This window comes from Eutrigla gurnardus (assembly GCF_963514095.1).
Source record: "Eutrigla gurnardus genome assembly, chromosome: 18".
NCBI lineage: Eukaryota > Metazoa > Chordata > Actinopteri > Perciformes > Triglidae > Eutrigla > Eutrigla gurnardus.
Window position 1 is genome coordinate 10,469,102 of NC_139929.1, and position 26,241 is coordinate 10,495,342.

A 26,241-nucleotide genomic window follows, 5' to 3' on the forward strand; every position below is an offset into this window, starting at 1 on the left:
TTCTCTTTACAAGTCTATATCTTATTTTGAAGGCGGTGCCGGCTGGTTTCCGAGTTTGCAGATTAACGTCAGTGACGCAGCAGAGTATTTGTTGTCAGTCAGTCTGTCCAATCACAGAGGCTCATCCGATTAATGACACGCAACCCTACACAGGTCACATGACCACACACGCTGTCAGGTTATACAATACAGAATATACAGTAAAACAATACTATTAACTACCGTATGCTATAACAACAATTTGATTAAAATAATAATATAACAGACTTTAACTACGTGACACTTTCAAAGTGGCAAAGTTCTAAATGAATAAAAGCATCAAAAACAAATAGCAAAGGTACATTTTAAAACAGATAATTATTTTTAAATTAACTATGGTATTAGGTATTTCAAATTTGAATAAAGGAAAAATAAATTTTGCTGATCATAAACCTGTACTTACTAATGCAAAATGCAGGATAATTATGTATTTATTTGTATATTTTCCTCTTCTTATATTTCTATGCCCTATTTTGTTATTGATTTTATAATTAGGTGAGGCTATTATAAGCCCCTGTAGGTTTCATGCCTCTCCTTGCACTGTTTTACTGTTTTGTCTCTTCTGTTTTGTATTTTAATTGTGCTAGATAAATATTAAATATCAAACTAAAATAATTATTTATTAGAGATGTTTTATCCATCAGACAACAGGTACAGATAGGCTGTGTCCAAAAAGAAAAACAATACTGTAAAGAAAGGAAAACAACTGCATCTGAGGCGGACAGATCATAAACAATTAATGTTAAGTATTTCTACTTGAGTAAAGGCTCTTCCTCCACAGTGCATTAGTCAAACATTGCATGCAGGCTGTGCACGCTGCAGCCTGGCTGTCTATGAGTCTCTGCGGTCCTCCTGAGCTCTGAGTGGTGCTGTCTCGCCGCTGTCGCCCTGCTAAAACTGCCTTCCATTGCATTCCTCCACCAGCGGACTAACCAGGCCCCTCGTAGCCGCAACACGGTGGCCCCGAGTCGGGCTGATTCCCACCATAGACCCGGCAGGTGTGACGGTGGAACGGCGGGCACCATAACCCCTCCTCTGGATGCCGGATTTACGGACTGCTCCGCGGGAAAACCCCGGGATGTGATGAAAGCCTAATCAAAGTGCGACACATACACACACGTACACACACACAAGCTCACACACATCACAACCGGGCCTGCCGTGCACTGCAACTTTGCGGGGTTTTGGCTCTCTGCAGGGGCTAAAGGCAGATAATCAGAGGTGAGGCTGGTGAAATTATCGTCTGGGGGAGGGTGACGCGCACTTCGAAGCGGCCCCTGCGCTGTCAGACGAGGAAGTGAGGCTACACACACGCCCATTTCAGCCTGTCGACCCTGCTGCTGCTGGTGGTGCTGCGAGAGAAAAAAAGGGAAAAAACCCCGCTCATCAGATAACAGCAACAGACTTGATAAACATGCAGTCACTTTCGGAGGGACGACACCGGGAATAACCTGCAGGACGACGCCGATTTCAGGGGGTAGGTGACCGGAGCGCTTTTTACGCAGAACGTGGACATGCCATTTCCCGAAAATGTTATTATCGTGAGACTTCTCCACTGTGAAGGCCTGTCTCCATCTTTCTTTTTTCTTTTTTTGTTGATAGTAACATGCAATGATCTCTGGCCTAACTGTCGCCGACGTGTAACGTGACTCATTAGTATCGTCGCCGGCGTCTGCGGGAATAAACGCGAGCTGCAGTTGACAGGCTGCGGGCCAGATGTCAGCATCTGCCCGCTGCGCGTGGAGTGGCACCTGCTTGCCTGATGAGTTCAGGCTCCAGATTGAGCCCCCATGTATTTAGATTTAGCAGCCGCTTCCACATGTAGGCTGTGTATGGAGGTAACTTCCACGGGGGGGTTCCTGGAGCTACACCGGGGATCCCTGGGCTCCAAAACTCCCGTTTCTGTCGATTAATGACTAGACAGAATCCATATTGATGCTAGAGCTGAGACCATCGGCCTTAATCACTTATGTGCTGTACAAACATTATTTGGCAAGAATCGATTCATAATATAAGCAGACATGTGTCGTTCCACCTTGTTTTTCTTTTATATGGTAAACTGATTAGTGTAATTTGGGGGTTTTGGATTGTTGGTGAGAACATACGTTTTATAGATGTCACATTGGCCCTCGATTAAATAAATTATTTGTGGACTCGATTAGTTGATTTAATCGTCAGACCTGCAAAACGGAGCTTCTCCACGGAAAATCGCACACTTTAAATCTTGTGTTTACCAGGGATGTGCTCGGAAGTTTCCTGCAAATAAGTCAGTCAGCATTAAAAAAAAACTACTAATCAACGAAAGACAAGGAATACAAAAACAAATTATTAGTCAAATTAGAGGGAACAGTATTCGTGATTGCTGTCATTTTGTAGACTAAACTAAACCACAATCGACTAGAGTGTTTGCACTAATCTTACAAGTCAGTCATAACATCCAATATTTAAGAAAAGGATTATTTTAGAAGGAATTCTTTACAAATGCGGTAACAAAACTCTTAATGTTTTCCAAAGAGATTGGTGCACAACAATCATAACATCACGATAAACTACCACACAAATTGAACACCTTCAGTTAAGAAGTGTTGGAAGAAGTATTAAGATCCTTTACTTAAGTAAAAGTACCACAGTTAAACTTCAGAACCTGTGACAGCTGTGATAAATGGTTCAGGTGAAGGGCGTCTACAAGGCTGGAGGGATTATTTCATAACACTTAATTTATCACTGTCATACAAAAAAAACCTGATATTGGTTTTCTGTTTATGTGTGGGTTTTAGGTTTTACCTCTTCTTTGCTCATGAATGAAAAATTAAATTGTTGTAAGATAGTGTTTAATACACAGTAAAGTTTTAGGACCAGAAAAAAACTTTCCAAAAATGTTTTACTTATTTGGCTTTTTGATGGTTATTTGCAGCATGCTTTATGTAAATGTGGCATGCTCGACACGAGAGGGTGAGCTAAAGTGAGATGTGGGAGAAGTGGGAAGTAGGGTGATTTTATCGTAAACTTCGATATTGTCAGAGAGGAGTCGCCCACTGATTGCCAACAGAGAAAATGCAAGTTTAAGGCACTTCAGTGTTGGCTTCACTTCTCAGAACCAAAGTACACAACACCCTCTTTCCCTTGACCTTCTTCTGAACGTTTATGTACAACTTAAACTTGTTTGCCACAGAAACAAGGTGAGAACACAAAATCAACACATCAATTTTCTTAATTCAGATTACTTGATTGTTTTTCACAAAGATTTTTGGGATAATGTTGTAAATCACAATTATTTTGGTCAGGATGATAGTGATGTGAAATTTCCATATCGTCCTATGCCTAACAGAGTGAACCAGAACAGTAAAGTTTTGTTGGGACAGATAAACAAATTGCTGAAACTCACTATAAAGTTTTGTAAAAGTGATGGGAACTAGATTCATCACTAGCAGAGACACCCAACACGTGATTTCATACGTTGTTATTACAAAAATATCGATTACAGCCATTGTAATATAGATGTACAAACCTATGGAAATTAAAATAATTAGTTCATTATCTGTTACAGTGCGTTAAAGTGTTGAAGGATGGACAGGGAGCTTGTTCGTCAGATCCAATCAGAACACGGAGAGGCCACCAATGGAACCAGTCCTCAGACTTCCACCATCACGCCCGACGCCTCCACCACAGCAACCCCCACCCCTCCTCGGCTCACCCCCAACCCCATGCTCCTGGATTCAACTGCACCCACACTGACGCCCACCACCGTCTCCCCTCCTCCCCCTCTCACCCCTGCTCCCTCAGTCTCCGCAATCCCGAAGGTGGCGGCGGCAACAACCGGAGCTCCGTCTCCCCACATCCTTGTCCCTGCTCCCCCTAAACTCACTTCCACTGCAACCCCAGCCCTTCGCACATACTCTCGCCCGATCCTTCCCTCCCCGATGGGTGCCTCCAAAACATCTCCCATCACACAATCCTCCCCTTCTCTTCTCCCTCCTTCCTCCTCTTCCTCTCCTGTTGTAGCCAGCCCCACCCTCTCCATGGCAACCAAAACCTCCACCAGCCTGACCAACGGGAACATGAGGCCCGTATCCGCGACGACGTCCACACCAATCACGCCCTTTCACACACCAGCCAGTCCACCTGGCAGACAGGTAACGGACGCACACACACACACACACACACACACACAAGTTGAGTAGGACTCACACTGACCTCTACATCTCACTTTGAAGTAGTTTGACGTTTGGAAAATACACTTATTTAATTCCTTTCTGTGCTACAGCCAGCAGCTGCTTAGCTTAGCTTAGCATAAAGACTGGAAACAGAGGGAAACAGCTAGCCCACCTCTATTGAAAGGTAACACATCTTCCAGCACCTTAAAAACTCACTATTTAACACGTTATATGTTGTTTGTTTACTAAAACAAAGTGTGAAAGTAACATTGTGGTTTTACAGGACTTTCTTGGTTGTCAAGCTATTCAGTTTTGTCACTTTGCTTCATAAACACAGGATCATTTTGCAAAATGCAAAATATGGTTTGTTTATAGCAATAATAGAAAAGTGGTCATTATGTGTAGTGTATTATGGGAAATTAAGTCCCATTCTGTCTCAATATTCAGACAAACACCTTGTATATTTCAAAGGAGGCGTTGATGAACAGGCGAAAAGACGATTATGCGTAGTGATAACACGGCATAACAGCATACGAGTTGACGTACAACTCATACATACGCCGCTTCATGAGATCAGTCTGAATCCTGAATGTCATACTGGGAAGTCAACATGAGACATTACACGCAGTGACTTGCTTCTACTTTCTGATTTTTGTTTTTGGCTGCGACCATCTTGGTTTTGGCAACCAGAAGTGACACAAGAGGGTGGAGTACAACCATAACACTGAATAAGAGAATAAGAGAGACAACCAAAATGTGACAACTCACTTTGGGGAAGTGAAAACGAACTGTGAAAGAGTTAAAGTTCTCAGAATTAAACACAGACAACTTCCAGACAAGACAACCCCGTGGTAGCGACATGTCAATCACAAGGTAGCGCCGCCCTAAATCACACCCTGCTTTATGGTCTACTTGACTCTAAATGGACCATCATTTACTAAATGAGCATCATGCTGTATTGAGGAAGACCATGTGTTCTGAAAAGTAGGGTCACATATCTAGAAGTAGGGTCACAGGCGTTCATGGTTTATTCTTTTGCTTCCCACCCTTTGCACACACAAACTTTAACTGTTCCTCTCCTCCTTTTGTTCCAGGTATCACAGGCTCATCCTGTGGGTACACCTGGGCTTTTGCGAGCCAATCAGAGCACCTCCCCTGTGAGGCAGAGGGTATCCCAGCAGACATTGCTCCTGGGGAAAGGTCTCAAAGGGTCTGGCCAAGACCAAGTGCTGCTTAGAGCTCAGATGGTAACCATAACACTCACACAAACACATTCACATAGATTTCTACGTCTAATCCGCTGCTGTTGGCAACGTGAAGCAGCAGAAATATTAATACTGGTAACGGTGTTATATGAGATAGTAGAAGGGAATGAGAGTGGCGACACATTCAGGTCACGTAGGAAATGCTGTATGCTTTATGCCCCAAAATATGTTCCATGTCAGCTATTCAAGCGTGATAATTTAATTATATTTAATTCCATTTCTGCCAATAGATCCTCCTAAATGCTAGTATTAATGCTTTTAATACGTTTAAATATGCAACATAAACTTTGTTAATCTAAATGTAAAAAAAAACACCATTGATGAACATAATAAATTATATCATAACTCTTCTCAAGACCCCTTCTCTGGGAACCACTGCGCTTGAGCACCAAATGTGGATTAGCCTGCCGCTGAAAATAGTCCCCAGCAAATACACCATTTCCTCCTAATTGTTAAATGAAAAACTACTGTGAGCAACTCTTTAAGGAAATAACTGAGACTGTTTTTTATTAAAAATGAAACTATATGTTTACATTTTACAAGATTTACATCTTCGGTAGGAGCCACTCGTCTCAAGTCTGAACAACAGAATAGAGTTTGAAAGCATTTTTTGTTTTCACAATAACAGTCTCAGATATCAATCAGTCAGAGATGTTATGAATCACTCACACGCAAGCATGCATATTCATTTTCAGCATTTGCATATTATTAGACTGCTTTAATCCCTGCTCTCCTCTATTTATTTATTTCCGTTTCCTCTCCTTTTCTTCCTGCAGTTGATTCTTACATCTGCTATGCGACCTGCTCTTTCCTCCTCCTCCTCTTCCTCCTCCTCCTCTCCTCTCTCCTCTAACCCTGCCTCTGCTAAGGTGAGCGGTCGAGCAAATACAACCTTTGGTGTGTTTGCATGTGTCATTTTCAACTGACCACTCTAAGCTCTGCCCATCTTATTTATTGCTGTATAAGTTTCCATTCTTGCATGAAATATGTGCCATTAAAGGAGTAATATATGACATTCAGAGAGTTAATATCGCAAACAACGATTTGCTATGAAAAGAGTAGGTGTTCGTACCGGGAAGTTGATGTACAAACAAAAAGGTTCTTTAGTTTCAGAAGTCTTTTTATACAGACATGACCACAGACTCATAGGGACGCTAAGTCCCGCCCCTTTCAAAGGTCCACGATGGGAGATTATTTCAGAAAAAAATAAATGTATGAATTGTTGTATGAATTCCACGTTTGTCAAGTTAAAATATAATTTTACGTATCAAGAAATTTGCATTTTGTCATACAACTGTTTAAATACAAGACTGTGAAAATACATAATTAGAAAGACACCCGAAAGTAGAGTAAGCGACGTCTGTGTGTTTGGTACCAGGATGTAACATTACTCACACTAACAGCAAGCTAACGTTCTTGTTGGTGATCTACATTGTGCAACAGGAGAGATGTAACTCACTGGGCGGTTTCACACAAAACTAAATGACACTATGACAAACTTGACGTGCAAATCTCCGTTAACTTCCACAGACTCATGTAGTTAGTTAACGCTATGCTAGCTCTTCAGCCTAGAAGTAACAGGTTCTACTGTTAGCCATACATGCTAATGGTTGTCGCTTTACTGCATCAAATCAAAGTAGAAAGCCTGAAAGTAAAACGATGTCTTTAACTGATCTATCTTTCTGTCTCCCTTCTCCAGCTCCAGAGTCTCACCCTGAGGCCTCCTCCCCCCGGGGCGCTCACCATCCCACCCTCCCTCCGCCTCAAGCCCCCCTGCTCAGCCCCGCCTCCCCTCTCTCGCCCTCACGCCCCCCTCTTCCCCCCTCTCAGGCCGCGACCGCAGCCCTGCACCACGGCAACGGAGACCCCGAACACGCCCAGCCGCCACCTCTCCGTCCCACCGCCAAGTAGGTCCCAGACTCCCAGAATGGAGGAAGATCTCAGGAACAATCTGTTTTATTGGGACTATTTTTCATGCATGAAAAAACTACTCACTCAATCTGGCAATTATTATTAATTATGATTCAATTGGTAATCATGCTTCCCATAATAATATCTCAACATAATTAGAAACGCAATGTCTTTTATTAATATTAACAATAACATTAATTAATTTGAATTTATCATTATCATTTCATATATATTATAATTATTTGTTGTAGTATTTGTTATTATGATGATTAATAAATAATGTGAACATTTTTTCAATCTTTTTAGAACTCTAGAAATAATAATTCATGTTAATAAATATTATTGCACCCCCAAACATATGCAGAGCCATTAAACTGGGGCAGTCTACTGTAGAAGAGTACGTTATCGTTTTATTTAACTTATATTTAATTCACAAAAAAACATTCATGAGCTTCAGTTTTATTAAAAGAGAAAATGAAATGATGTCCTCCTAAGGTAACCTGATCCACTCGTACTCTGTAAATACAGTTATTCACCAGGGAATTTGTGTTGTTCAGCGATCTGAGTGATAATTGGTTTGTTAGTTTGTGCAACAATTATCTTATCGAGTCACAAAAACATGGAACACGTTTGTTCAGTTTGTTCAGCACTACAGCTGCAAGTCAATTATTTCTGGATTCATTGATTAACTATAAGAAGGCTTATTTTATCTGACCGACAATCCAAAGATATTCTTTTGTATTCCTGCAAGTAGTTTGGGGGCATTTTACACACAAAGATAGAGAACTGTCAGGAAATTAGATGGTATAACATGCATTAATAATAATTAATCAGAGGAATACAAGCAGAGGTCGTATTCAAACCTGCTTTATTCATCAACCATTTCTATTCATTTTGTTGAATTATGCTGTTTTGACAAAAACAAGTAAAGTAATTATTCAACACCTCTCCTTCAATCTGTGAGGCAAGAGCCCAGAAGACGTTTAAGTCAGGCAGTAAGAAAAAAAAAATCATCAAATCAAAGGTGACGTCTGTTAAATCCTAGCCTCAGGTGTTCCAAACCACAAATTTAGTCTCTTTACCTTTTCAAATCAAACAATCTAATCAACGAGTCGATCGACAGAACATTAATCTTCACTTTTCAAATCTTTCTTTCCTTCTCTTCTTGCAGCTCTATACTCTCCGGTCCGAGCCGTCCCTCTGAGACCCAGACTTCATTCTCCAAACGGTCACAGAGCGGTGTCGCCACGGCAAACCTCAACCCTCCAACCGATCGCTGCTGCCCCCGCCTGTCAGCCCTCTGCCACCAGCAGGCCGATGGCCGCACTAAAGGGCTGTCCATTAACTCAAACTATGCTTGGGCCCGGCCAATCCCAGCACAGCACCTTATCCGTGACCAACCCCATGTCTGCTTCGTCCCATTTCGAGCGCTCGCCGTCCGCGGCGAGGCAGCTGCAAATCATCGCCCTCTCTTCGGGCCGCCAACCTTGCACGTACGCCCACACTGTGCAGTCGACGCCTCCTGCCGCAGAGTTGCCTGAGCTGTCCGGCCAATCAAAGAGGACATTGAGCGGTGACGTGCTTCCTCTTCCTCTGAACCCGTCATTGCCAAAAAACGCCTCTCCCCTGCCTTCGCCTCCATCTCTCCTGAGTCCAGCGTCCCCTCCGAGTCTTTCTGGTCCTCAAACGCAAACTGTGTCCCAGAAAGGAGAGGTGAAGGACAGCAACGAGCAGCGAGAGAGAGGACGAGGGGTGAGACAGGGAGTCAGGGGTGAGGGTGGTAAAGACCTGAGAGATGACCAAAGAGAGAGAACAAAAGAGGAGAAAGAGTCGCCTGAGAAAGAAGGAAGCCTCGTCATTCAGAAGGAACGGGAAGATGAAGCAGGCAGAGAGGAAGAACGGATGGAAGTGACAGAAGAAGGCCGGAACGACGGAGACCGAGGCGTGGAGAAAAGGATGGAGGAGGAAGAGGAAGGAGAAACGGCCATGGACCAGTCCGAGAACCTGAGCAGTCAGATTCTCCATCAGTATGAGAGCCCGGATCCGATCCCGTTGCCCGACGCTGCTAAAGACTCCAGCGTGCAACCCAACCTGGGTCTCATTCCGGCTCCGGTCCCAGTCCAAACTCCAGCCTCAATCCCAGTAACAGTCCCAGTAACAGTCCCAGCTCCAGTCCCGGAGGTCTCGGTCCAAAGTCATAGGCTACCAGAGTCTCATCGGGACCTGCAGCCGGTCAGCCAGGAGGACTTCTGTGAGAATATGTCGACGCAGTCTGACAACCAGTCAGGTAGACTTCAGTGTTTTACCACCATAAACACAAATCACTCATATTTACACTTTTGTTCATAAACCCTCATTTGTTGGCTCATTTTGCTGTCTTTGCTCCTCCCAGCGCTGTCCAGCCTCTCCTCCCAGTCTCCCCCCTGCTCACCCTTCATTGCCCCCTCAGCAGAAAACCCTCCCCCACTGCTCCCCGCTCAGATCCCCCGACCGACTGACCTCAGCCTATCGCAACACGAGACGGAGAAGATCGACAAAGCGGCCGACGAGCCACAGCAGTTGGCTGAAACCGAGACGGAGCCTCCCGACCAATCGGAAGACGAGTCGGAGAGTTTCAGCCAATCGCTGAGCAGCCACTGGGAGCCGAGGCCGTGGCCGGAGGGGCAGCAGGTTCTGACTCACCTGGTGGAGGGATTTGTCATCCAGGAGGGGCTCCAGCCGTTTCCTGTACGGACACACACGCACAATGTTTGTTTGACATCCCACTGATGAAAAAATCTGCAGAAATGATATTAATGATGTTGATTTATAATCAGTTATTAATGTTACAGCAGTTGTCAGTTCATTTATATTTTCCCAGGATATCTTTATTGTATTTAGTGTAATTTTCAGGTCAGTATTTATTTAAAGTTAATTCAAAGCTAAAAAACGTTCCAAAACATTTCTATGGAGTCCAGTAAATGTACTTTTATGTTTGAAGCACCTGTAAACTCAAAAGTCCTGCATTAAAAATGTTACTCGAGTGTAAAAGCATTGGCAACAAAAAGTACTTAAAGTACCAAAAGTACTCCTTCTGCATAATGACCCATGTCAGAATAATAATCAGGTTTTTAACTACCTTTTTGTTGTGCAGGTGAACCGCTCGTCGCTGCTGGTTCCAGAGCAGGTGACCAAACCAGAGGAAGTGAACGGGACCAATGGGAGCGTGGAGCTGCCTGTGATGGACACCATGAAACAAGCCGAGCCCTCCACGGACTCAGAGGTGGAGGACGCCGTTGAAATAGATGACGACGCTGCCAACAGTAAGATTCTCATGAATCTGTTTTTGTTTTTTTTCGCAAAATATATAGATTTTTGCTAAATAATAATCAGTACGTTTAGGACATTAAAAGAGTCATTACATCAGTTTACTGTCGTGCTGCCTTTAAAACCAGGAGAAGACACTTATTCTATATTATGAAATCCAAAATCGAAGATTATATCTCTGCTGGATTTTTAGAAACAAACTTGCAGCTCTGAAGTGAAACGGACATGTTTGTTTCCTCACACAGGGTCGACCCACCGAGACAGGACGGTGCTGCACTGCCAGTTCTGTGGGAAGCGAGGCCACGCACACAACTTCATGCGGTCCAAGCGCTTCTGCTCCACTTCCTGTGCACGCGGGTGAGACCCGATTTCATTGGCTGACACACAAACGGCAGCTAATGTACTGTGTGACCAGACATAGTTTCTGAGATGCGACGGTGTGTTTATGCACGTTGCTGCAGGCAGGATGTGGTGGAGAGCCTCACAGGTGTTAAACATAGAAATAGGTGTGAATCAAAGCAGCAGAACGAGGAGACACCACTCTTCTTCTTTTCATCCTTCTCTGTCAGGTTCAATGTTCGTCTGACGAAGCGTCTGCGGGCTCTGAGTGCAGGGAGTCGGTCAGAGAGGCCCCGACCGGCCCTGAACAGGGCGGAGTCCGTTCCTGGCAAGCCACTTTTACTACGACTGGTAAGGACACTGAGCTCACAAAAAACACTGATACCATCCATCGTCTACCACTTATCCTGTATTCAGGGTTGCGGGTCCCAGCTGTCATTGGGTGAAGGAAGGGTACACCCTGGACAGACAGGTAACCAGTCTATCACAGGGCTGACATGTAGAGACAGACAGGTAACCAGTCTATCACAGGGCTGACATGTAGAGACAGACAGGTAACCAGTCTATCACAGGGCTGACATGTAGAGACAGACAGGTAACCAGTCTATCACAGGGCTGACATGTAGAGACAGACAGGTAACCAGTCTATCACAGGGCTGACATGTAGAGACAGACAGGTAACCAGTCTATCACAGGGCTGACATGTAGAGACAGACAGGTAACCAGTCTATCACAGGGCTGACATGTAGAGACAGACAGGTAACCAGTCTATCACAGGGCCGACATGTAGAGACAGACAGGTAACCAGTCTATCACAGGGCCGACATGTAGAGACAGAAAGGTAACCAGTCTATCACAGGGCCGACATGTAGAGACAGACAGGTAACCAGTCTATCACAGGGCCGACATGTGGAGACAGACAGGTAACCAGTCTATCACAGGGCCGACATGTAGAGACAGACAGGTAACCAGTCTATCACAGGGCCGACATGTGGAGACAGACAGGTAACCAGTCTATCACAGGGCCGACATGTAGAGACAGACAGGTAACCAGTCTATCACAGGGCCGACATGTGGAGACAGACAGGTAACCAGTCTATCACAGGGCCGACATATAGAGACAGACAGGTAACCAGTCTATCACAGGGAGACATGTAGAGACAGACAGGTAACCAGTCTATCACAGGGCTGACATGTAGAGACAGACAGGTAACCAGTCTATCACAGGGAGACATATAGAGACAGACAGGTAACCAGTCTATCACAGGGCTGACATGTGGAGACAGACAGGTAACCAGTCTATCACAGGGAGACATGTAGAGACAGACAGGTAACCAGTCTATCACAGGGCTGACATGTAGAGACAGACAGGTAACCAGTCTATCACAGGGAGACATGTAGAGACAGACAGGTAACCAGTCTATCACAGGGCTGACATGTAGAGACAGACAGGTAACCAGTCTATCACAGGGAGACATATAGAGACAGACAGGTAACCAGTCTATCACAGGGCTGACATGTGGAGACAGACAGGTAACCAGTCTATCACAGGGAGACATGTAGAGACAGACAGGTAACCAGTCTATCACAGGGCTGACATGTAGAGACAGACAGGTAACCAGTCTATCACAGGGAGACATGTAGAGACAGACAGGTAACCAGTCTATCACAGGGCTGACATGTAGAGACAGACAGGTAACCAGTCTATCACAGGGAGACATGTAGAGACAGACAGGTAGCCAGTCTATCACATGGCTGACATGTAGAGACAGACAGGTAACCAGTCTATCACAGGGCTGACATGTAGAGACAGACAGGTAACCAGTCTATCACAGGGCCGACATGTGGAGACAGACAGGTAACCAGTCTATCACAGGGCCGACATGTAGAGACAGACAGGTAACCAGTCTATCACAGGGCCGACATGTAGAGACAGACAGGTAACCAGTCTATCACAGGGCCGACATGTAGAGACAGACAGGTAACCAGTCTATCACAGGGCCGACATGTAGAGACAGACAGGTAACCAGTCTATCACAGGGAGACATGTAGAGACAGACAGGTAACCAGTCTATCACAGGGCTGACATGTAGAGACAGACAGGTAGCCAGTCTATCACATGGCTGACATGTAGAGACAGACAGGTAACCAGTCTATCACAGGGCTGACATGTAGAGACAGACAGGTAACCAGTCTATCACAGGGCTGACATGTAGAGACAGACAGGTAACCAGTCTATCACAGGGCTGACATGTAGAGACAGACAACCATTCACACCTACGGGGAATTTTAGAGTCATCCATGAACCTATCCCCATCCTGCATGTCTTTGGACTGTGGGAGGAAGCCAGAGAACCCGGAGAGAACCCACGCTTACACGGGGAGAACATGCAAACTCCACACAGAAGGAACCCGAACCGGGAATCAAACCCGGACCCTCTCCCTGTGAGACAACAGTGTTACCCTCTACACCACCATCAAAAAACCAGTTCAACTCATGATTATATTCAGTACAGGTTACGCTTACTGTGAAATCACTTACACAATCACTACAAAATGTTACAAAAAAATGTGAATCACTTTATCACGTCAGCATTAATCCTAATTTTTGACCATGTTATATTGGACATGTCCAACATGCTATCGTGCTTTCATGTTAAAGTGTATCTCTGATTATTAAACACTCACCTGTCGAGGACGTGACAGTCGGCTGTTAAATGTTTGCAGTTTCCTTCACAGAGAACATAGTTTGTGGTCGTATCACATTCACAGCAGCTTTAGCGATAACTCATTATTCATGCAATCAAAGATTTTTCAGAGGGTAAAAGTTGTCAAAACATCCACAGAAACATCTAAAACGGCTCCATGTCATCCACAGCTCATTCCAAACAGCCAAGTTCTCACCAAAACACACTGATTGCAGTCCTCGCACACAGGTGTTACTAGTGAATTATGGGATGTGGAGTCTGGAGGGTTGTTTTGAAGCCTCACAGCCATTTTGGTGTAGTTTCCACACCAGATTACAGACACAATCTCCTCTGTAACAAATAAAAATAAGCATATAAATATGTATTTATTTTTCTTATTTATTTAAAATAAATAATACTTAACTTAATCAATAAAATGTTGAATAGTGGTTAAAGTATGAGACATTCTAAAACCCTAGCCATGGCCCTTGTTAGAAACGTTTTGTACATTTTACATTAATGCAGTTGAGGGTTTCTTCCATGCGGCCCCTAGTGGCCATCAGAGGAACTGCTTACTTAGAAGGTTTCTTCAGTGGTGAAAGGTAACTTTTACTTTACTTTTACTTTTTACTCATGAGGTGCTCGTACTTTTATTTTATGCTACCCCCACTCCACTACATTACAGAGGGATATATTGTTTATAGATTTTTCTGTATAAAGTCAAATTACACAAACTACCTACTAATTTATGTTCACTTCTATCAGTAGCTTTTAAAGTGTTTTTGGATTTTGGTGTGAGCTTCAGATACATTTTAAACGAGATTATTTTAGAATTCAAATTTTTAAAAAAAGGATTAAGGATAATTTAATGACGTCTCGTTTATGTGAATTTTTTAAAGTCTGGAATGTGTTTTTTAGTGGTTTTTGCTGCCATATTTGCCAAGACTATTTGCTAAGAGATTCAAAACCTCACTGGGATTATCCTGGTGAGATTAAGGTTAAATAAATATTGAACTTTAAGATTAAATTTGTGGTTATATTTTTGTTTTATTAGATACCACAGAGTTTTCAAATGCCAACTGTTGCTCCTGGGTTTTTATGTTGTAGATGTTGTTTAGATCCTTCCTCTAAACTTCTTATACAGAAACATGTGAGTTATCACAAAACTGCAAAGATTAGAGAAAAGCCTGAAAGAAGAAGTAAAAGAACTCCATGTGGAGCAGCTTGGACAATAATATGCTGCTCTAACATTGATGCTTCATCATTAACAAAGCAAGTTGTTCAGATTTTCTGCAAAACGTTTACTTTTCATCCTTTATATTTAGCTGATAACACAGGATTTAACATTAATACAGTGACTTTTAAGAAGCAAACAATGAAATATATTAAAATAATTTCACCTGTTTTTCACCCGACTCCTTGCAGCCTCGTGATCTCTGGAGTGCCGGGCGGCGTGAGAAGGAGAAGGTGGTGGCGGCGGAGGAAGAGGACGAGGAGGAGGAGGAGGACATGGAGGGTGGAGGGGAGGAGGAAGATGATGACGGCGGGGAGGAGGATCCTGCTGTTGCCATGACAGCCAGGATGGAGCGTCGGGCGGCGCGGAGAGCGAGAAGGGCGTCCGCACCGGCGTTGACAACCTCTACGCCCACGACCACGTTCAAACCGTCGCCCTCCCAGTGGAGCGTGGAGGAAGTAACTGCCTTCATTCACACACTGCCAGGTAACTCACGGATCAGCCTCAATAGTAAATCAATAAATATGTGTGTCTCCTGGACGCCATCTGAACTGGCAGCGTTCGTTAAAACCGTCAGTTTGATTTATACAAACAGTCGAGTGTGTTAATCATCGATGACGGGGACTTCGTGCACAGCTTCTCATCCAATTAAGTGTGTCGTAAAGTGCTGAAATCAACCACAGGCGGAGGTTACGTGCATACTTTACCGTCACGTGATTGACGTCGCTGTGAAACATCTGGAAGAAAAAGTAAACGCAGCACAAACACAAATCTGTAAATATTTATAGTTCACTTCAGAAGCAAACATGATTTTATTTTGAAAGTTTTAGGTAGTGTAATAGCTATTATTGAACTCACGGTTGACACTTATTTTGTTAAGCACCAACATCTTTATTACACAAAGTTTGATTGATGAATGTAAAGCTTTAAAAGCAATTAAATTAGACTCCAAATGTATAATTGACAGTTAATTTGAGGGGCGTTTTTGATCTTGTTTGCAGTTATTATTGTTAAATTGAACCAGGTAAAGGCCTTTTTCAATCTATTGAATTCCTTTTAGAATCAGAATCATTTTTTCACATACAAGGAAATTGTAAATAATATTCAAATAAAGATCTGTTTTAAAATGAAACTGCTGTGCAAGAACGTGCAAAAGTCACAGTATGAAATATAGAAAATATGTGCCATGTAGAGATGATGTATTACTATGAATAAAGCAACAGTAATAATATTTCAAATTATATTTACATGATTTTAATAAAAAGATGTTTGTTAATGTTACGTATAGAGATGCGAAGACGTCAGTGTAACGTGTAGCGTCTTTGTATCTCGTGTGATGCTGACAGAACAGCCAGTGTAAGAAACCGAAACAGATGTTTTTAAAGACCAGAACTCAACTTTATCTTTGCGTCTGTGTGTTTCAGGCTGCAGCGACGTGGCCGAGGCGTTCCGGCTGCAGGAGATCGACGGCCAGGCTCTGCTGCTGCTGACCGAGGACCACCTCATGACCAGCATGAACATCAAACTGGGGCCCGCGCTCAAGATCTGCGCTCACATCAACTCTCTGAAAAACCAATGAGAGTGGAGAAAAAAACAATACAGACTGATTACAGAGGAAAAGAGAAAACAGGCCGCAGAGAAATGGAGGAAGTCAGAGGAGAAGAGAACGTTTTTATGAAAAACAAAAGCTGACACCAAGGATGACAGAACAAAGTCACAAAAAGAGATCTACAGTAATTTATGAGATTATAAATCGAGGTGTGGCCTTAGGAGACGGGGACAGAAGCATTACAATCCGCCAGAAGAATTTTCATCCGTTTTGACTGTAGCAGGAGACTGGGGAGGGAGGGGGGGATTTTTGTAATTTTGTGTACATTTTACATGCCGCTGGAGAGTGTAAATTTGAAGCTATTTCATGAAGGATTTTGAACATTTAATATATAAAATTTGTCTATTTAGTTTTTTTAGAACGTGACGTCAATGACAAATCTATCCAGTAGCTAACATAACCAGTGTGTGTAAAATAATAACAATAATAATAATAATAATAATACGTAGACTTTGTAAGTGATTAATGAAAGTTTAATGTTTTATATCACTATATTCTGGACAAAAACATGTCTGTGGATTAAAAAAAGGTCACTATCAGGGTAGAGACTGGTGTCTTTAATCGTCACATTTTTATGGTATCATGCTTGAAATTATTTAATAAATGAACAATTAATCAAAACGAATGGTTTATGTTATTGTTTGAGATGGACTGGGTGTTTTTACATTGGGGAAACGCCAGCAGAGGGCAGGTGAGTCACATATGAAGAGAAATATGTGTTTTATTAAATTAACTCATTTTAATTCATGTTGCAAAGTTCCTTCCGGATTTCGAAGACCTTAAATTTGGGCCAAATATTCCAGGTCGTTCCCTATCTCTTGCTGATGCTTTTAGATTTTGTTTTTTCTGTCCTGGGTTTCTATCTCCGTATCTGGTTTACATTAGGATCTCACAAGCGCTCTGATTGGCTTAGAGTTTAGGCTGAAGGGTACGTTTTTCACCACACCCTATAATAAATCTTATTCTAGGCATTTTTTTCTGCGGATCAGTCGGCCACGTTAACGGGACACAGCAGGATTGCTTTTTAATTTCTACTGGTTTTTAAAATACTTATTTGAATTTGAATCACATTTGGAAGAATACCGTAATTATTATAAGGTGGGGGGGTGCAGTTTTTACTTTTCATATTTTAAGAACAGAGCAGAGGAGGACACACTATACCTGTTAACTTCTGCGTTTTTAATCCGTCTTCTTAGTTTTTTGGTCTGGAACAAGACTTTTAAATTCATACAACTGCAAAGAGACAAAGAAAAATATACATTTATTTTTTTTAAATCACATTTTTACGACCTTTTTTTGTTGGAGTTGCGCGCGTAAATACGCACGGCGACTCCATGGCGCACATGTGCAGGCAGCTCACCGGCAGCGCGGCGAGCTGTGCGGGCTGGGTCGGAATCATCGTCGCCACGGCAACCAACGACTGGGTCCGGACCTGCGACTACGCGGTGGCCACCTGCGTCCGCATGGACGAGCTGGGCTCCCGGGGACTCTGGGCGGAGTGCGTCATCTCCCCGGCGCTTTATCACTGCGTGGCCCTCAGCCAGATCCTCTCCCTGCCCGGTGAGACGGATGGATGGATGGATGGATGGATGGATGGAAGGAAGGAAGGATGGATGGATGGATGGATGGATGGATGGAAGGATGGATGGATGGACACTAAATGGCAGTAAAATAATTGTTACTTTGCGCTCTCTCTCTCTCTCTCTCAGCCTACGTCCAGACGTCTCGTGCCCTGATGATCTGCGCATGTCTGTTCGGTCTCCCCGCCATGCTGCTGGTGTTGATGTCGATGCCCTGCGTCAGGCTGCAGAATGACAACTCCGCCGTCAAGCAGCGCCGCGGGCGTGTGGGAGGCGTCCTCTATGTCCTCATGGGTGAGGAGACCTCTGTCTCGCTTTCTCTCCCTCACACACACACACACACACACACACACACACACACACACACACACACACACACACACACACACACACACACATTCATGCATATGACAGGTGTAAGCTTGATAGATGGCTATGTCTTTTAAAGACGGTCAGTTAAGGTACTTACCAAGTAACCAACAGTATAAATTAACTTTTGAAATGTATCCTGCAAAATGTTCATGGTTTATTAAATAAAGACATTAGAGGACAGAGTTGGTTTTAGTGGACAGTTTTTGCTCTTGCTTTTTAGGACATGTTAATTTTGGTTTTAGAGGACATTCTAGGTTTTTAGGAGACATTTGTTTCCAAGGACAGTTTGGGATTTAAGGAGAGATTCATTTTGGTTTTCAGGCCCAGCACTTTTAGTTTTTGATGACAGTAGTTTTTGAGGACAGTACGCGGGTCTTTCCCAGCTCTTGCAGGAGGGAGGATGGGTGGAAGGAGGGTCAGGGTCTTTCTGATGAGGCCTCATCCTGACTGGGTTCAACTGCCAGACAGGGCTCCTTCCTGTGGGATGAGACGGGTAGTTCCTGTATCAGCCTCTGGGACAGACAGTCAGAATGATACAGAAAGTCCAGATATACTGTCAATTTTAACTTGTGTCATAAATGCCGTCTCCTCGGTAACGCCTCCATCTCTTCCAGCTTTGTGTGGCATCATATCGACGGTCTGGTTCCCCATCGGTGCTCACCAAGAGGAGGGTCTGATGTCGTTCGGCTTCTCTCTGTACGCCGGCTGGGTTGGCTCCGGCCTCTGTCTCCTCGGCGGCGCCGTGATCTTGTTTTGCTTTGGCAACGACCCCGGAATCCCAGGCAGGGACAACAGCTTCTACTACTCCAGGCAGGGGGGCACGGCCACGCCGCTGGACCCCCCCGCCAACCACGCCAAGAGTGCACGAGTGTGAAGCCGTGGTGTTCCGTCCCTCGCTTTATAGACGGTATAATGCCATCATAATCAAGTATATACGAACATGCCAATCACAGAAATTTCTATTCATGAAAGTATCTTTCAATCTCATTTAATCCAACACAGAAAAAAAGTTTCATGTACCAATAACAATGTTAGCCTCCTCATATTCACAGTATATTCATTATATGTCACCTGTGTGCCTGTATTGGTTGTTGGATTTTTGACTGGTTTTACAATTAATAAAACATTTTTATGTAATTAAAAGTCTCAAAATAAATAATTTCACTCAAAATGTGACATTTATTCCTGCTTGTTCTCATTTACAAACATTAACACAAGTGGCTGCTGCAGATGCTAAATAAAGCAAATACTCAAAACAAACACAAAAGTAACTTGTGACTTCAGAAAGCTGCTGAAAGACGTTCAGGCCACAGAAATATTTTACATCATTAACTTTGAAAAGTAGAAGTTTACTTTGTTCTTGAGATTGATGGTCAATGGAGAAATTCAAGTTTTATCCTGCCGTCTGATTGGTTAAGATAAACATCAGTGGGTTTTTCTGGGTAACAATGAAAACAAAGAAGAGAGGGGGAAGCTTGGGCATGAAAAATGGATTCACCGGACATCCATCTTCGCCTTTTAAATTTGTTGGTTAGAAGCGCTTCTGCTGCAGAATCGGCCGAGACAAGTGGCTTCACAAAGCTCATTTTTCTAGATTTGGGTCTGGAAAACATCCAAAACAGAGCTCATCCAATAACACCAGCCCTGGGATTAGATTCATGCAGCCTGGTCTCAAGTAGACTGCACTTTCAAAGTCAGAATTTCAGTCCTCCTCTTCCTCCCCATCAAAGCCATGATTGGTCCTTCCTCTAGACCTGCTCGAAGACTGGCCTCCTGTTCCAGACTGGTATCCATGCTGGTCACCATTGTCCTCATTCAGGCCCTGATGTTGGTCTTCATACTGGTTCTCCTGCGCCTGGTTGTGGTACCCCCTCTCCTCTGGGGCAGACCAGCCCTGGTAGGGTGCCTCGTCCTGTTCCTTGGGGTGCAGGCCGTCAGCGGGGGAGAAGGTGTCGTCGTCGAGGTGGTCGTCGTAGCGCTGGTAGGAGCTGGCGTGCGCCTGCTCCTCCCGGGCGTTCAGCTCCAGCGTGCTGTGCCAGACGCCGTAACAACCGTAGATCAACAGACCTGAGGACGGACAGACGGTGACGGTTAAAAACATACAGCAGGTAGAGACGTAAGGCTGAAAAACAGCTGTTTTATCAACGGGAAATTCCTTCCTTACTCTGTCATCTGTCAACCAACTGCAGATCGAACAAGTCTGGATGTACGGTATGTTCTTCTCTCTGCTCTACCTCAACAAAATCAAAGAGGGAGCGTCGTCATCTACAGTTAGCCTACATCCAATTTTCTACTTTCTATTTCTATTTCCATGTGTGAAAAGGCTGTGAAAAAGGGCTTCAGGTTGGGGACTCAAACTGCTGCAGAACTAATACGATAGACACAAAGTAAAAATAACCACTGGTACAACTCTTGAACTGAAACCAGATGCCAAAACAGATGCATGGGCCCTAAATCATCTTCCATGTGGATTTTGCTATCCAAAGCTTGATGTAATTTCTCATCTTTTAGGGCCATTCGTAGCCCAGGTGAGAAGAAACCTTTTTTAAAAGACTCCAAATCATCACAGACACTGAATGCACATCTGTCACAAGTATGTTGCAGTTAGGACACCTGGGGAGGATGCTGAGATCTTACTGGACTAGCATAACTGGTATAAGTACAAGTACAATATATGTATAAATGTACAATATAAGTACATTTAACTTCTGGCTTTTTGGACACCTCAGTGAAAACTTGCATCTAGCCATCTAAAATATGTATATATATATATATATATATATATATATATATAGTAAAAATATGAATACGATAATATATAAAAAATATATAAAACTAACTAAAGAAATTACGAGAAAAAAAGACATAAATATAAATATAATAATATATACAAATATAACTAAATAAGATTGAAATTCAAACTGGCCTGACCACATATAAAACATTTAAGCATATGTTATTATGATTATATATCGTTATCATTTATTACTGTTGAAATGTTATGTTGTTTTTGACTTGTTGCTGTTTTCTTTTCAAGTAAAAAACTTTTTTTCTAAATCCATAATCAAGAAAGTTTCCTCTCACCTATGAAGCACCAGATGGTGAACCTGGCCCAGGTGAGCGGAGACAGTTTAAGCATGAGGTAGCTGTTGACCAAAATGGCCGCCGCGGGGACGAAAGGCACGCAGGGTGCCATGTAGGGCAGCTTCCTTCCACTCTCTGGCTGCTGTATGATCATGATCAAAAGCTTCACCAAGGACCCCGCCATCACTGTGGCCATGAGGCCTGAAAACACCGCCCCAGCACCGGTCCCCTGCTCAACGCCAAATATGACGGTGGACCAGAGGAAGAAGGATGTGAAGAAGAAGGTGAGGGTGCATCGGGTCACTGTGCGGCCGGTGGCGGGCGTGGGCCTTGCCGATGCATCGGGCATTCCCAGCCGTAGCCGCAGGGTGTAGTAATGACCTCCCAGAAGCCTTTTCAGCAGGGGGGCGTGGCCTGTGTGGAAATCAGAGTCGTCCCCCTCTCCTTCAGTCCCGCCAGCATGGTAGGACGCCGATCCATCACCGTCTGAGCCTCCGATCAGCATCTGATCATCTTTGGTGGGGCCGGCGCCGTCGTCCTGATGCTTCAGGCTGACCACGTCCTCCTCGGAGTTAAACTGCTGTGTGTCGGCGTCTTCGTCTGGCTGGTAGCGCAACAGCAGCACACACACGCTCACCAGAGTGTAGGCCAGGAGGGTGCCGATGGACATCATCTCGATCAGGTCCCTGAGACTCACCAGCAGAGCCAGGACGGCGGCGAAGCTCCCCGACACCACGCACGCCACCGTGGGAGTGTGTGTGAACGCAGACACGTGAGACAAGCACCTGCACACACGTTAATCACAGAGTCAACCTGGTAGCGGAGGTCTCATACTGCCTAGAACGTGTCTCCTCACCTGAACAGCAGGCCGTCTCGGGACATGGCGTAGATGACTCTGGGCATGGGGAACAAAGAGCCCAACAGAGAGACGGTGAGTCCGGCTATGGAGCCTATGGCCACGATGTACTTCCCCCACAGGAAGCCATGCACCGCAAACATCTCCATGAGAGGCGCCGAGCCGTCTATCAGGTTGTAGGGGACCATGAGAGTCAGGATGACACTCACCTGTGGAGGAAATCGGATTAATCAGCAAGGACGATTTATGTCCCATGCACAATGATAAAAACGTCTAATGAGATAATGAGATCAGTCATGGGTGTGTCCGTGAGTGTGTGAGTGTCTGCATAATATTTTGGGTGGTTATTAATGGCTGCATGATCAATGGCCTCTCATGGTTACAGTGACTAGAGTCATACATCATTTTTGAAGTTTCAAAGAAATGTTTAAGCAAATAACTATTACTTTGACTGTACATCTTCCAAGTTCGATTGTCTCGCATCTCAACTGAGTTCTAGAATATAAAATCAACAAGTGTTTGTTACAAGGGTGCATGACACTGACCGACACGTAGGCAGTGAGGCAGGTGACCAGCGAGGCGGTGATGGCGTACGGGATGGAGGTGTTTGGGTCTTTTGCCTCCTCTCCAGTCGTTGCGATGATGTCGAAGCCGATGAAGGCGTAGAAGCATGTCGCTGCACCTTGCATCACCTGATCAACAACAGGACATCACTCTGTTTCTTTTCCACTCCAGTTTGGGGATCATGTGACTAAAAAACAAAACATCTCACCCCTGACCAGCCGTACGGCAGGAACTTGCCGCTCCCCCAGTTGCTAGCGGAGATGAAGAAGAGTCCGGCAATGACCATGAAGACCCAGACCACTAGGTTGACCACGTTGAGGACGTTGTTGAAGCCCACCGAGTTATGCACACCGAGAGCAATGATGACGGTGACCAGCAGGGCGATAAACAGGGCCAGCAGGTCAGGGTACGTGTCTTCACCTTTACCTGAGACAGACAGACAAACAGCAGCAATTATAATGACAAGATTTCAAGATATTCATGCCTAATGTCTAATATTAAAACAGACTTTTAATTTGCTCCTAGTGGGCTGAAAAGTGCCAGACATCCTGATCGTACTGACCGAGTCCTCTGAGGGTGCCCAGGTGTGTTATCATGTAGTTACTGATGCTGTGATTGGCCAGGGAGTCGAACATGCTGCTGAGAGCCGACGCCCCCGCCGCTGTGCCGATCAGATACTCCAGGATCAGGTTCCAGCCAATGAAAAAGGCCACAAACTCCCCGACTGTCACGTAGCTGTAGGTGTAGGCCGAGCCGGTCGTCTTCGGGACCCGGACACCAAACTCTGCGTAGCACACGCCTGAAGACAAGCATGAATATAATGAGTTCAACGAGACATCGGGCATCATGAGATTAGAGTGGACAAGTGACATGTCCCCTCATTAACAACACTGGTTTATTTTCACTCAATCCCACATAGGCCTACACCACTCTTCTGCCACAAATGTGGATTAATCCACCGATGAAAATAGTCCCCAACAAATGTCTTATTTCCTCCTGTTTGTTTGCTGAAAACAACAGCGAGCAAAAAGAATACAGAATTCGTAGTTACCTTCAACCTTATGATGCCTCACCTGATAGTATGGACGCCATCGCTGCAATAATGAAAGACAGGATGACCCCTGGCCCAGCCATCGCCTTGGCAACCAGCCCAGCGACCACGTACATCCCAGTGCCGACGCAGCTGCCCACCCCGAGTGAAACCAGGTCTACGGTGGTCAGGACCTTGGCGAGCCCGACCACCGTCCCCTCCCCGAGCTCCGTGATGTCGTCGGAGCCTTGAGCCATGGAGCCCACAGGTTTGGTTCTCAGGAGGCGGGCGTACATGTTGTACCAGGCGTCACCCAGAGACACCCGGCGCAGCCACGCCGCCATTACCGCACCTGTTTATCACCTGTTTATGTGCGTTTGTGTCTCCTTCTACCTTTTCTGTGTCACTCCCTCTAGCATTCTTTCACCCTCATCATCATTAGGCGTCCCACTCTTTCTTCTTTTGTTAGGTTTGTTCTTTAAGAGCAACAGATCAAGATGGAGGGCATTCTCTCTGTGAAAAGAAGTATTCAGATAATTCAAATTAGTCAGTATTGATGACACAATTAAACAATATTCTGTTACAGTCCTGGACAGAAGTAAAAGTGCAGAATTAGCTTCAATATTTCCCTTTGTAATGTATTACAAGAATTTAGTAGCATAAAACAGAAATACTCAAATTCAATAAAGGTACCTCAAAACTGTACTACTCCTTAAGTACAAGTCAAATGCATTGAGGTGTTTTCTATCAGAAAGGACAAAGAAAGAAGTAAATGTAAATTAGTTTAAACAGAAGTCTGTTGTGATTAATAAAAGGGAGGAGTTTGGTTTATACAGACTGATGTTTTTTTGTAGCTCAATATTGATGAAAATGAGAGTCATTGCTGCCAGGAAATGATATAGAAAGCTACAATATGCAGTATATCATCAATATCATGGAGCTGAGAGCAAATGTGTGGAATTGGGAATGCTATTTGATGCTGTAACAAAATTAGGTAATGTAAGTTTAATACTTGTGTATTATATTATCAAATCTAAATGCATGTATTACACCAAAACCAAGGTTCATTTGGAAGAAACAGTGATTTTTGAAATACTGAGATCAAGATTAAAATTCCCCAAATTTAAAAACTTTACATTATATATAAAGTTTTATTTTGTTATATACTTTGTCTCCCTATTCAATGGTTTAAATTAAGTGTTATACACATGCCAGAATATAATTCTGGTGGAGAAATACTCAATCTGATTTAGTACTGTTTAGACAAATAATAAACAAAGATAAAGAAAGTAGAAAGAAGTAATTTTTCAATGCTTATGCCACAAACTAAATTCCATGGCTTGATAAAACAAGAGGTAAGAAAAATATGTATAGTATAGTTTGGGCGAACTGAATCTTATTGATCAATTCTTCAATAAATGAACAGTGTGATCATAAAAAGGCAGGTGATGTCAACCAGCAGGTGTTGCCATCAGCTGGTCTCATCACTCACTAGAGCGAGACTCCCTCTCTGAAACATTAATGAAGACCGAGGATCTACTTTCAACAGAAAGGTTACGGCGTGGCTGTGGATGCTAAAACTGAACCTGAACCAACTTCTACAAATCTGAAATGACATGCTTTGCACTTCAATGAACACTAGAACTGAAATCAACACCCGGTCAACGTCAACAGGTTGGCTTTAAGAGAGTGAAGGGCACGGACAGCAGAACCAAAGTGCTGAAAACACAGACAACATGCAGGTTAAAGGTGGACACCAGAGCAGACAGGTCATACACTCACCGGCTGTGTGTTTCCTGAGGGAGAGATGGAAGAGTCCACGTCCTCTGCAGACCCGCGGGAAATGGTGACGAGAGGAGATGACAGCGTTAATCCTTCAGACCTGACACCACGTGATCAGGTGGATACATTATTCAACACCTGAGACTGACCAGGTGTGTGTGTGTGTGTGTGTGTGTGTGTGTGTGTGTGTGTGTCATCATTCATTCATAGGAGGGAGGATAGAATAGCTGCTGAAAAGGTGTGTGTGAGTTAAGTTTGTGCTGCAGCTGGTGATGTTTCTTTACTTTTTGTATGCAGAGCTGAGAACTGACCAGGTGTGTGTGTGTGTGTGTGTGTGTGTGTGTGTGTGTGTGTGTGTGTGTGTGTGTGTGTGTGTGTGTGTGTTTCTGTGTTTTCCTCTTTTCTTTAGTGTGTTATATATTTTTTTTGT

At 44.0% G+C, this 26,241-nt stretch overlaps 3 protein-coding genes across 5 annotated transcripts; 2 read left to right on the forward strand and 1 right to left on the reverse strand.

The window, feature by feature from the left end:
- The first annotated feature begins 879 nt into the window (after positions 1-879).
- Positions 880-16,541, forward strand: LOC311029217 (polyhomeotic homolog 3). 3 transcript variants are annotated; one of them, XM_084034246.1, is made up of 12 exons: positions 880-1,516; positions 3,587-4,172; positions 5,288-5,440; positions 6,235-6,327; positions 7,158-7,365; positions 8,541-9,656; positions 9,762-10,096; positions 10,503-10,671; positions 10,921-11,032; positions 11,245-11,365; positions 15,126-15,420; positions 16,359-16,541. In XM_084034246.1, exons 2-12 carry the CDS (start codon positions 3,606-3,608, stop codon positions 16,511-16,513), a joined length of 3,324 nt encoding a protein of 1,107 aa, XP_083890372.1. In that variant the 5' UTR covers positions 880-1,516; positions 3,587-3,605; the 3' UTR covers positions 16,514-16,541. The 3 variants fall into 3 exon arrangements, with proteins under 3 accessions (XP_083890372.1, XP_083890373.1, XP_083890374.1); XM_084034247.1 differs by having other exon boundaries at positions 880-1,139; XM_084034248.1 differs by lacking the exon at positions 6,235-6,327 and having other exon boundaries at positions 884-1,516.
- Positions 16,542-17,840: 1,299 nt separating this feature from the next.
- On the forward strand, positions 17,841-20,055 carry cldn11b (claudin 11b). Its single transcript, XM_084034015.1, has 3 exons — positions 17,841-18,103; positions 18,253-18,417; positions 19,110-20,055. The coding sequence occupies exons 1-3, from the start codon at positions 17,878-17,880 to the stop codon at positions 19,367-19,369; spliced, it is 651 nt and encodes a 216-aa protein (XP_083890141.1). The 5' UTR covers positions 17,841-17,877; the 3' UTR covers positions 19,370-20,055.
- A 118-nt stretch (positions 20,056-20,173) lies between these two features.
- Positions 20,174-25,864, reverse strand: LOC311029084 (putative cationic amino acid transporter). Its single transcript, XM_084034010.1, has 8 exons — positions 25,812-25,864; positions 24,073-24,542; positions 23,562-23,798; positions 23,208-23,425; positions 22,981-23,127; positions 22,436-22,644; positions 21,580-22,364; positions 20,174-20,562 (listed from the first exon to the last, which is right to left on the reverse strand). Exons 2-8 carry the CDS (start codon positions 24,371-24,373, stop codon positions 20,198-20,200), a joined length of 2,262 nt encoding a protein of 753 aa, XP_083890136.1. The 5' UTR covers positions 24,374-24,542; positions 25,812-25,864; the 3' UTR covers positions 20,174-20,197.
- Positions 25,865-26,241: the final 377 nt, after the last annotated feature.

Coding starts and splice junctions, on each gene's coding strand:
- LOC311029084 (XM_084034010.1), bottom strand. CDS start 24,373: ATGGCGGCGTGGCTGCGCCGGGTGTCTCTGGGTGACGCCTGGTACAAC. Junction 23,799..24,072: donor GATGGCGTCCATACTATCAG/GTGAGGCATCAT, acceptor GCTTGTCTTCAG/GCGTGTGCTACGCAGAGTTT. Junction 20,563..21,579: donor CACCATCTGGTGCTTCATAG/GTGAGAGGAAAC, acceptor GTCCGTCCTCAG/GTCTGTTGATCTACGGTTGT.
- cldn11b (XM_084034015.1), top strand. CDS start 17,878: ATGGCGCACATGTGCAGGCAGCTCACCGGCAGCGCGGCGAGCTGTGCG. Junction 18,104..18,252: donor CCAGATCCTCTCCCTGCCCG/GTGAGACGGATG, acceptor TCTCTCTCTCAG/CCTACGTCCAGACGTCTCGT. Junction 18,418..19,109: donor CGTCCTCTATGTCCTCATGG/GTGAGGAGACCT, acceptor CATCTCTTCCAG/CTTTGTGTGGCATCATATCG.
- LOC311029217 (XM_084034246.1), top strand. CDS start 3,606: ATGGACAGGGAGCTTGTTCGTCAGATCCAATCAGAACACGGAGAGGCC. Junction 5,441..6,234: donor TGCTGCTTAGAGCTCAGATG/GTAACCATAACA, acceptor TTCTTCCTGCAG/TTGATTCTTACATCTGCTAT. Junction 10,672..10,920: donor AGATGACGACGCTGCCAACA/GTAAGATTCTCA, acceptor TTCCTCACACAG/GGTCGACCCACCGAGACAGG.